This window comes from Bos grunniens, chromosome 5 (genome assembly GCF_055505025.1).
Source record: "Bos grunniens cultivar Pamir isolate PY7600 chromosome 5, Bosgru_T2T1.0, whole genome shotgun sequence".
NCBI classification, from domain to species: domain Eukaryota; kingdom Metazoa; phylum Chordata; class Mammalia; order Artiodactyla; family Bovidae; genus Bos; species Bos grunniens.
In genome coordinates this window covers 83,915,042-83,926,499 of record NC_141169.1, presented here as the reverse complement: position 1 = coordinate 83,926,499, position 11,458 = coordinate 83,915,042, and the positions used below count along the sequence as shown (strand labels likewise).

At 34.8% G+C, this 11,458-nt stretch overlaps 1 protein-coding gene across 4 annotated transcripts in view; it reads right to left on the bottom strand.

The window, feature by feature from the left end:
* Positions 1-2,233: 2,233 nt before the first annotated feature.
* The window catches only part of INTS13 (integrator complex subunit 13), a 31,415-nt gene continuing 22,190 nt past the window's right edge, over positions 2,234-11,458 (bottom strand). For all 4 annotated transcript variants that reach the window (XM_086401649.1, XM_086401646.1, XM_086401645.1 and 1 more), the window contains exons 11-17: positions 10,084-10,262; positions 8,971-9,141; positions 8,568-8,722; positions 8,020-8,250; positions 6,013-6,152; positions 3,365-3,500; positions 2,234-2,585 (exon numbers count right to left, since the gene is read on the bottom strand). In XM_086401649.1, coding sequence (XP_086257775.1) covers positions 2,546-2,585; positions 3,365-3,500; positions 6,013-6,152; positions 8,020-8,250; positions 8,568-8,722; positions 8,971-9,141; positions 10,084-10,262 — 1,052 coding nt within the window. In that variant the 3' untranslated portion in view covers positions 2,234-2,545. The remainder of the gene's footprint in view (positions 2,586-3,364; positions 3,501-6,012; positions 6,153-8,019; positions 8,251-8,567; positions 8,723-8,970; positions 9,142-10,083; positions 10,263-11,458) is intronic.

The following is an 11,458-nucleotide window of genomic DNA, read 5'->3' as shown; positions in this document are numbered from 1 at the left end:
TTTTAATACTTTTGTCCCTTAACTTTTGTTAAGAGTTAACACCACTGGGGAAGTTGGGCGATCATACACTCTTTCTCCATACTAAGATTTCTTTTGGCCCTAAGCTGTGTCACGTTGGAGAAGGGTGATGCAGGTAAGGTCAAGCTGTTTCTCTTATCTACTCCAATACCTCCAGATGTACTTTCTTTTTTACTCAGTGGTGTGCTGAAACTTCTCACCTAGAAACTTGGAATTCCACAAAGGCTCTCATGTCCATGGGTGACTGCCTAAGATAGTGTTTTCCAGGGGCTCCCACAGTGTAGCTGAGGGTTTGGAGCCTCTTCATGAGCCACTGCATGGTCCACAGCTGAGTCTACCTCAACACACAGGTGGCTGAGACTCTTCTCAGGCTGTCATAGGATGCAGAATTCCACAGCTCCCTCAAAGGGACTTTTGTCCATGGATGGATGTCAAACTTTCATTGGTGGTGCTGGGGAGTCAGGGGACAAAAATAAGGGACATCTTTTGCTCCCAAGATACTGGCATCAAAATGTTTAGAATTGAAAGTGTACTTGTTCTCTGTAGGGTAACTTTGGTTCCCACGATCATTAAGTCTGGACTTAAGCTTAGATTCCAGTATTGGAAGGGTAATAATTTTTTAAATTTATATTTTGTCCACTTCTCTTGACTACTAAATCCTCAATATGGATCCTGTTTTAGAAGAACCAAAAACTCACCAATCATTCTTCTATTTTTGTCCTAAAACAGTCACTTCCACCAAAAGGCTGTAATAGGTATTGCAGGATAAGACCAATAATACATAGCCTGATGTTCTGTGGGAGATGAAGGAGGAGCTCAATTTTAGGTGCTCAAAAGGCATATAGTTAGACAGAGAAGAATGTGTCTACTGGAGAATATTAACCCCAATAATATATAGAATACCTACAGTAGTTCAAAATGCAGCCACAGAAATATCCTCCCAGTCAGTAGAACACAGTAACAGCAGTATATATGCAAAAATACTACTTAAAAATGAAGACTGAAATGTAGATAAGTCTGTCAACAAAGGAGCATTGCCTTAGCACATGGGAAAGGAAGAAGCACAAATTGAGAGTAAAAAAAGAGTCTTTTTCAAATGGGTTATAAAGAAAGTATTTTTGATTTAAGAACTAAACTAGAAAAAAAAAAAAGAACTAAACTAGGGACTTCAACTTGGTACAAGTTAAATGGGTATCACGGATAAGGCAGAAACAAGTAAATATGATGCAATAATTTAGCACTGGGTTACAACTCCTGAAGTCTTGCAAGTCTAGGTGCTAGCTAGTTCTGGTCATGCTTTGGAGTGGTGTGTGTCTAAACACAGCGGTAGGGATTAAGGTGGCACGAGCTTAGGGGAGAGGGCAGATACAACGGCTCAGAATCACACAGGGATGGGTAAAGAAGAACACTGCAAATTTCACTGGATTGACAAGAGAACCTGGTGAACTCTTATTTAAGCACAAGTGATTTTTTTTTTAAATAGAAAATATTGAATTTCTATATTTAAACCAAGAGCTTTTCCTATTCTCTAATAGAAACTCAAAGAAAAATAAAAAGCCTAGAATTAGCATTTAACAATGAAATAACATGTTTCTTGCAACATGTTATGAGCTTCCAAAAGCAGCACAGGAATAAGACTCACCAAACATATACCATATAACCCAGACGTTTCTGAGAGATGAGGAGACCAAGATTCTATTCAGGGATTAAAATAAGCAACAGGGTAACTTTTCTTTAAATCCACAGAAGCAATCTCCTTCATCCTTCTCCTTCCATATGAAAAGTTAATGAGTAAGTTTTTAGCAGAAAAAGAATTATAACATCATCCAATACAGGTAAATAAGTCTGCAAAGCAATCTCCTTCATGCTTCTTTTTCAATATGAAAAGTTAATGGACAGTAAGTCTTTGGCAGAAAAGGAATAAATAACATCATCCAACATATTAATGTTAACATCCCCAAACTGAAAACTACCTGCAAACTCTGCTTTTAAAAGGGCAACACACACACACACAAAATAATCTAAAATAAAATACAAAATAAGCAAACAAAAACATTAGTTTTTGGAAAAGCACCACATATGTTGCAGATTCATAGGCAATATTTTATATTAAATACTGTAAATATCACCCAAATTGTTAAAATGTCTTAAAAATTTCTCAAAATTCTCAGCCATTATATGAATATAATTTTTAATTTAAAAGAACACTCCAATATTTTGCATTTTAGATATTTTAATAGTTTTATTTGGCAAAGAGAAGCCTAAGAATTTTTTAAAAAACATTTCCAGAGGGAACACCCTCTACCATAAAATAAATTTGTTTAATTTGGGAGGACAAATGTATATTTTTGACATATGTGCCAATTTTACAATTAATACAAAAAAGATAAAGTTAGTTGAAATATTTTAAAAATGTAAAAACCAGTCCAGGCAACATAACTATACAATCTTGCTGTAAAAGTTCTTATATCAAATTCCATCCAAAATATCTATGCAGTATACTAAATTCAGTTGCTCAAGTCACTCTTTACTGCCGGCTGGCTTTTCCATTTTCTGTTGTCTCCATTCTGAAAAATAGGAGGGAAAAAAAAAGTGCTGGTAAGATAAAATATTAACTACCCGTATTTTTTCTCCTTATCTAAATTTTAAATGAAATTAAAATCTAATATAGTCACAGAACAGAAGAATGTAAGCACTTTAGAAAATAACTAACTTGAGGGTTCCTGATGGTTAGTTTAACTTCCTTGTTTTGCAAATGAGTGAAAATCAAGGGAGGCCCAGAGAGATCACGTGACTTTCCCAAGCTTTCATTTCAAAGGCCACTGGTTTTTTCACTATACTGCTCAAAGTAAAACTAAAGGAAAAAATCTTTACCATTTAGACAAGAATTTATTTCCTTTTCTACTAAAGAAATTTCTTTATCAATACATTTTTAAGAAAATTTCTTCTAAAAAAGCAATTAAAATAACCATTTAAATTATTTTATATTTATCCTAATAAATCTTCAATTATTTGTAGACTTTGGATTTATTCAATTAAACTCAATATTCCTAATACCGTACTACTTACTAGGAAAATATTTTCTCCCTGTCATTTTATACAAGGGTCAGTGCTACATACTAAGTTTTCTTTATGATTTTTCCCTCTATGATGTTTATTGAACATTCATGGTTACAATGAATAATACCAGGTCTTTTACAAACACCAAAAATTTAAGAAAGTGATTTTTTTCTCTTTTTAAGTAACATTATCAAAACTGCTGAACACAAAAAACAGGCAGTGTTTATTTTTTAAAATTATAATAAGGCAATTAATAAAACTAATTTCTACAATAAATAATACAAACCCATTTTCCTCTTTAAGATGTTGATATAACTCAGCTCTGTTATTAACAGAGTTCAAACGTCCAGCAAACTCCTGATGCTTTCTGGAATTGGCAGTGTTGATTCTATTACTCCATAAAGATAATAAGGACACTGGCCCTGGTGTAATATTTGAAAGAAGAGAAAAAAAGTAGAACAATTCATGACTTCAAAGATTACAAGTTTACAAATTTACCCCTAATTCTTGTTCACTTTATATGAATTTAAGCAATATCATCTTCTCTTTATTCTAAAATTTGTATGTGTTTAGGGATCTCCAACACCACCTGCTAGAGTTCAGTGATTTGCTAGAAGGACTCAAATAACTAAAATCAAGTGAAAGTCATAGCTAAGAATCATTACAGCAGCAGAGTAAGAACACATAGCCAGCCCAGTGTGGCAGAAAGACACAATAGGCAAAGACTAGAGAAATCCATCTACAGGCTTTCCATGTTCTCTCCTTCCCATGAGGGTTCATACAGAGTGCATACTTCCTCCAGAGGCAAAAATGCAGCCATGTGTGTACAATATTTCTGTCAGAAAAGCACAGAAAAGTAAGATTCAAGAGTTCAAAGTTTTTATAGAGGCTGGGCACATATGCATTGTCTTCCTAACTACAACTACCAAAATTCCAGACTCCCAGAAGGAAAGCAGGTGTTTAATTCAGACATAACTTCATTATTTGGGGAATGTTTTGAAAGCCATATTCCCAGATGTCAGCCAAGGGCCAAACATGCAAGCAGGCTTTTCTAATGATGATATAGCTTCAGGCCTGCTACAGTTAACTCTTTTCTACACAATATGAAGAGGCAAAAAACATTCCCTAACACCATATACAAAAATAAAATACAAATGGATTAAAGACCTAAATGTAAGACCATTAATCATAAAACTCCTAGAGGAAAACACAGACAGAATACTCTTTGAAATAAATCATAGCAATGATTTTTTTCTGATCTGTCCCCTAAGCAAAAGGAAAAATAAACAAATGGAACCTAATTAAACTTAAAAGATTGCACAGCAAAGGAAACCATCAACAAAATAAAACCAAACCTACTGAATGCTATATAATACTTGCAATTGATATGACCAATAATGGGTTAATATCCAAAATATATAAACAGCTCTTACAACTCAATATCAAAGAAACAAACAACCCAATTTAAAAATGGGCAGAGGACCTGAATATGCATTTTTCCAAAGAGGAAATGCAGATGGCCAACAGGCACATGAAAAGATGTTCAATATTCTTAGTCATCAGGGAAAGGTAAATCAAAACCACAATAAGATATCTCCTCTCAGCTGTCAGAATGGCTATCATCAAAAAGAACACAGATAAGTGTGAAAGGAGGTGAGGGAAGTCTTTCCTGAAAAAGGAGTTATCTAAGTTAAAATCTGAAATGATATTCCTTAGCGAGAGGGAAGAGTAGACATTTGTGACAATAGTAATTCTGGGGCTTTATAAATTCCACCCTATGGACACACCATCATTTAAGTCATTCTCTTACTAATACATGTTTCAGTTGCCTGCAACATTTTGCTACTACTAACAATTTTTAGAGTTGTATTTTCCAAACAATGTTGAAGCATTGTTTAGAATAAACCTAAATTAACTGCATCCTAATCAGCAGTGGCATATGAGTAACAGGATAATTTACCAGGAGATATTTATTTAAAGCCTATTATTTTGCAGGTACCCTGGCAAATGCCTGAAAGACAAATTTGTTAAGATTGCCTCTATTTCTAATTTCAAAGAAACTAGTGAACTGGAGGATATTAAGATGTATTACAATATATACTACAATAGTAGTACATAAAAAAACAAACAAACCTCCCTAGGATGAGCTACCAATAACTGTAACCTGGCCAGCCTTGAGTTCTTTCTGTATTAGTAAGGGTGCAGTGGTTAAAAACCCAGTCCTCTGTCATATCATTTCCCATTCACCCTGAAAGAACTGAATTTAGTTTACCTTCAAGATAACTAAGGCCTACAATAAAAAGCTATGACCAACCTAGACAGCATATTTAAAAGCAGAGACATTACTTTGCTGACAAAGGTCCATCTAGTCGAAGCCACTGTTTTTCCAGTAGTCATGTAAGGATGTGAGAGTTGGGCCATAAAGAAAGCTGAGTGCCAAAGAATTGATGCTTTTGAACTGTGGTGTTGGAGAAGACTCTTGAGAGTCCCTTAGACTGCAAGGAGATCCAACCAGTCAGTCCTAAAGGAAATCAGTCCAGAATATTCATTGGAAGGACTGATGCTGAAGTTGAAGCTCCAATCCTCGGGCCATCTGATGCGAAGAACTGACTCCTTAGAAAAGACCCTGATGCTGGGAAAGATTGAAGGCAGGAGGAGAAAGGGACAACACAGAACGAGATGGTTGGATGGCATCACCAACTTGATGGACATGAGTTTAAGCAAGCTCTGGGAGTTGGTGATGGACAGGGAAGCCTGGCGTGCTGCAGTCCATGGGGTCGCAAAGAGTCAGACACCACTGAGCAACTGAACTGAACTGAACTGAAGTGACATGAGGAGCCGTGAGCAGCTCTTGCTCACATAAAACATAGAGGACTCTGTACAACAGAACTAAATTGGAAAACTTTTTACATAGTTACCACAGTTCTGCCTTACCTTTTGATTTTTCTACCGGTGGAGTTTCATCCATCTCAACAAGAGGCTTTTTATTTGGAGGTTCTGGGGAATCAGGTGAATCTTTTATAATTTCAGCTTCAGCCAGCTCTTCTTTCCCACGTTCTAAGATTCCTTTTAATCTTTTAGAGGGACAAATAATAAAAACTTACACATTAAAAAAAAAAAAACTTAACAAGTTTACATTCTTAGAAATCTAAATGGCTCAGTAATTAAACTAGACTTTGCAAATCAGCCTTATTAAGATATGTGCTCTCACAACATAAGCCTAGGAACAAATCAGGAACAAATCAGAAGCTAACCCTCAATTTGCAATCAGGTAAGAGAACTTAAATGAATATAAATACAACTTTTCCTTTTTCTTCATCATAGTGTCATTATTCAGTAATGTTGTTAGCTGTAAAATGGTGCTGCTGCTGCTACTGCTAAGTTGCTTCATTTGTGTCTGACTCTGTGCAACCCCACAGACGGCAGCCCACCAGGCTCCCCCGTCCCTGGGATTCTCCAGGCAAGAACACTGGAGTGGGTTGCCATTTCCTTCTCCAATGCATGAAAGTGAAAAGTCAAAGTGAAGTTGCTCAGTCATGTCCGACTCTTTGCGACCCCATGGACTGCAGCCTACCAGGCTCCTCCGCCCATGGGATTTTCCAGGCAAGAGTACTGGAGTGGGGTGCCATCGCCTTCTCTGAAAATGGTGCTAAAATTGTAAAAAGAAGGAGGCGGGGGGGAATTTAGGAAGGTAAAATGCAAAAGATCAGAAATAATGTGATCTTTGGAAAATAATCTACAATTTTATTTTTTCTAAAGATATGGACAAAATACTATTTCAAATTGAACTAAGATTAAGAAATCTACTAGAATTTGTTCCCACTAGTTTATGTACTGTGAAAATGTATTTATGTTCCATAAGTTAGGAACTTAACTCTAAGCTTATCTTGAATTTCATGTACTTGAAGATCAATGGGATCGGAATGAGAATACTCTTCCCTCCTCTTCTGAAAGCAAGACAATTTTGTGTCAGAAACTCAGCAGCCCTAAGGAAGAAGTGAATTTCTAAGGTCAAAGAGAATAAAAGTGTTCTGCCTACTTATGAATGAAATAAAACACTTTTCAGTATTAGCTTCAAAATATTCACATGGGGAAAGTGGAGGGTGGTGAGGGGAATGGATGTGGATATATATGAAATGAGGTCTGCTACGAATTCATTAACTATTGAAAGCAGATAATCGATGACTGACTGCTCTACTGCTGTACATGTCTGAAACTTTCCATGTAGGTTCTGCTTTTAACTATTGCCATTACGATAGTTACCTGGCTCTTTCCTGATTTCTGGCAAGGAGACAAAAGATGAATCCAACTACTACGTCATGATTTTTTTTATTTATAGACGTTTATTATTTTTTGTTTTTTTCAAATTTACCCTGACACCTTTCTGAGGAAAAAGAATGTACTAATGAGGAAGGTTTCCAGGATGGGACTATGATCTTCTATGCTTTCAAGTGTTTTTCCTATGCCTATTTTTATAGCAGTGTCTTTCACACTTTGCTATAAATTGCTCACTTACTTGGTCAACCTCTACAAAATACTGTTCATCCTTCCAGGGTAGGGATCTTATGCCAAATGTCTGGCATATGATAGGCATTTAAAAAATATTCACTAAATAAATAAAACTATGCCTTTGATATGCATAACACATAAAAGCAATTGCTGATAACAAAAATCATGTATTATGATTTTCAGAAGTTAATTAGGAAAAATTAAACACTACCTTTGCTGTTAAATAGCAAAAAAACCAAACCAAAACAACAAAACCTCTTTAAGCCCAAGAAAGACCTTCCAGATTTGAAGAATAATAAAATAACAGCTATAAAGTACAATAAACACATTAAATGCATTACTAATAAATAAGGTCTGAATGTTCAAATGTGTTACATGTAGAGTGTCGTATGACAGAAGGCACCACGGACTATGTTAATATCAACAAATCACCTCTCGGAATCTTGCCAGGATTTCTCCTGTTCATAATCTTTCACTGCTTTCTCTGACTTGTCCTCTTTGTCCTCCCTCTTTCTTCCTCGTTTCTTTCGTTCTTCTTCTTCTGGGGGTTTGCTTCTACATGCCATTAGACATTCCAAGACTCTTTGATGTTTCTCCGAATTGTTGATATGGGCTCTGACAAGGGTTTCTAATTCATTCCACATGATTCGGTACTGCTCATCTCTAAAGTAAAGATTTAAAAATAATGTCCTTACAAATACTCTTTAAATAATATCCAAGTCTCAGTTGTTAATGATGAAGTTAAAAGAGATAATTAAACATGGGCTTCCTTTCTCTTCCAGTGGTACAATTCTAACTGATAATGTGTCTAATTCATCTATTATTGTGTTTTTTACATTTCACCTTAATCTTATGTATGTGTAGAAACACACTCCCAAACACATAACTTACATGTGGAATAAGTCAGCTAAAAAAAAGAAAAAAAAAACAACAAGCATCAAGTAAGTGTGATATATGAGAAAGAAAGAAAAAAAACCCACCTTTTAGGGCCTTTTCCTCTTGTACCAACTGTGGAAATAGGCAGAGGATCGTTTTTTCTTTCCATATCGACTAAGTTGTATATTGTTTTTTGACAGTTTAATACATCTTCTTCTGTCAAAGACTCTTTCACAATAACACTGGCTAATGGAACTACCTGTCAGATTCAAAAAAAAAGGAGAGAAAAAGAAAATCTGTCATGAAAAATGAGTATCAAAGCATCTAGACAGAACTTGAATTGATTTTAAACATCACCATGGAGAGCTAATCATTTCCATTTTCTATTGTTTAACTGTAATTGTTTAACTGTAACAAACTCATATAATTTTATTCTTTGCTTGATAAATGTTATTTATAAATGATATATCATTAATCCAAAAGAAAAACAAACTATTTCACACTTACCGCTTGCATATTAAAAATGGTGGTTTGTGAAATAATCATAGGCCAGTAACGGGTGTGCTTTTCTAACTGATCTTTTGCTCGTTCCAAAGGAATCTCAAGACTTCCATCGATTTTATATCTGGGGTCTAGAAAAGGAGTTAATCTGTTTTCCCTCATAAATTCACCAAAATCCTAATGATAACCAAATAAGATAAAATTAGAAACTATTTTCTAGTGTTTCAGTGTGGATTACATGTAACAGTCTGTTCCCCTGATGTCTTCTGTCCTGTGATATACAACAAAGCATTTTCTCTAGCAGCCCACCCTCCACACACTAATTTTTTCTTTTCTTTTTGAACATAAAACCCAGCCTTTACTCAATGGAGAAGAAAGTCTCAAACATAAATACATTCATGGTTCCTTCCACTTTTTAAAACCACTGATTTTTCTTCACATCTATAATTTATCTCTTTTCTATTATATGCAGATAAAAGACTAAGTTCAGCACATTAAAATACCATTCTACTTAAAAATTTTCTTAACACAATATCAAAATGTTAACAGTGTTTATCTTTAATGATGGAATTATAGGTAATTTACATTTAATTGTTCACATTCACATTTAATTGTTATAACCACCTTAAAAAGTAGACAGTCATGAAATATCCAATATAATAGATGGGTAGGGAGTGAAAAATTCAAATCAGAACAATACAGTTTCTATCAAAAATAGACCCAATTGCCCTGTATGTACCTATCAATAACACAAAAATTGACAGTGTTATTTCAAAGTAGCAGAATCCAAATCAAAGGTTTATGCTTGGCACTTAAGTTACTAGAAATTAAAATTCAGCCTAAGGTATTGTTCAAATCAATTTCCATTCTTTCCTATTAATTCCATCACGTCAGTGCTATCCACATACATCTCAGCATACACTGAGTACACAGGGAAGATGACATAGTGATAAATAAATAGCTCTTTTGAGCAAGTACTGCAGGAAATTCATCTAATTAAAAAAGTAATAAAAAATCAACTTCTCTAAACTTCTTTCTGCTACAGGTCTTAGCATGCAATAGGCCCTCTACATGTTCGCTGAATGATCGACTCAAAATTTATAGATATTAGTGTCTTACTGTAATCCGGTAGTCGGTAACTCTTCCTCCACATCCTTCACTAATTGAAGGTGGATCTTCTAGAATGGATCGAGAACTACTAAGGACGTGCAAAAAAATCTCTCCTCCATGGCTACTAAGCATATGACTAATGACTTTGGAACCTGATTTTCGTGGTTGTTCCAACAAAACAGAACGGCCTGTTAAAAACAAGATGACTCTTATCAGTGATGGAATTCAAGTGGCTCTTAATTTTTCCCATAAGATTGACATCTAGATTTTTCATTTTACTTATTGCCCCTCATATTTTAACTAGCATTGCTAATTCAGTCTCTCTGCATGTCAAGTTCTAAAAATTTGAATGCTAGCCTTAGCCTTCTCTTGGTTACTCCAAGCTTACACAGGTATGTACGACAGTTTTCCAGAATAAGTTTAGTGGTCTCTGGTATGTTTGGTTTCATTCAGTTACAAGTTCATATAAAAATTTTCTTCCCAAACATCAAGACAAAAGTGGGACAACTCTTATACAACCCTCAGATTATCAAAGCTACAAACCATTTTAGGGAGAAAGCAAGTCTTAATTCACTTCTACAATACCTCCCTATCAGCACAGTTACTGTTACTACTTTCTATTTTACATGACCAAATGTTGTTTAATCTGGACTTTACCTAATCTGATAATCAAACTGTGTTTAATAGAACAATTGAATTAACTTTATGATAAAGGCAGAGTAACTCTTTACTATGGTGGTTCCAAAACCTAGTTATTATAAGAATCACCAAAAGAGTCAATGGAATTTAGATTTAGTAAATGGAATTCAATAATTTGGCCTAAAATTTTTTTTTTTTTACTCGAAGAAACCACAGCTTTAAAGTTATATCTCTTAAGAATCACATCACGTATTACTGAAAATAGAATATTTATTTATGATAAAGGAATAGTAAAGAGAAATAAGTTCATTTATATTTTATAATTTAAAATTCAATAGGCCATGATAATCTATATCATTCTATCTTCCAAAAAAATCAACTTAAGACTCTAAATGTCAATTTTTTAAAATAAAAATACCAAAAAATATACTAAATAAATTTACTTAGATACAACAGTCTGAAAGACATAAAGTCAACTTATTTTTAAACATTAGTAAAAACTGTTAAAGGGTATTTATACAATTTTAAAACAGCTTTGGGCTTCCCTCGTAGCTCAGTTGGTAAAGAATCTGCCTGCAATGCAGGAGTCCTGGGTTTGATGACCAGGTCGGGAAGATCCCCTGGAGAAGGAAATGGAGACCCACTCCAGTATTCTTGCCTGGAGAATCCTATGGACAGAGGAGCCTGGCAGGCTACAGTACGTGGGGTTGTAAGAGTTGAACGTGACTTAGCTACCGAAGCCAAA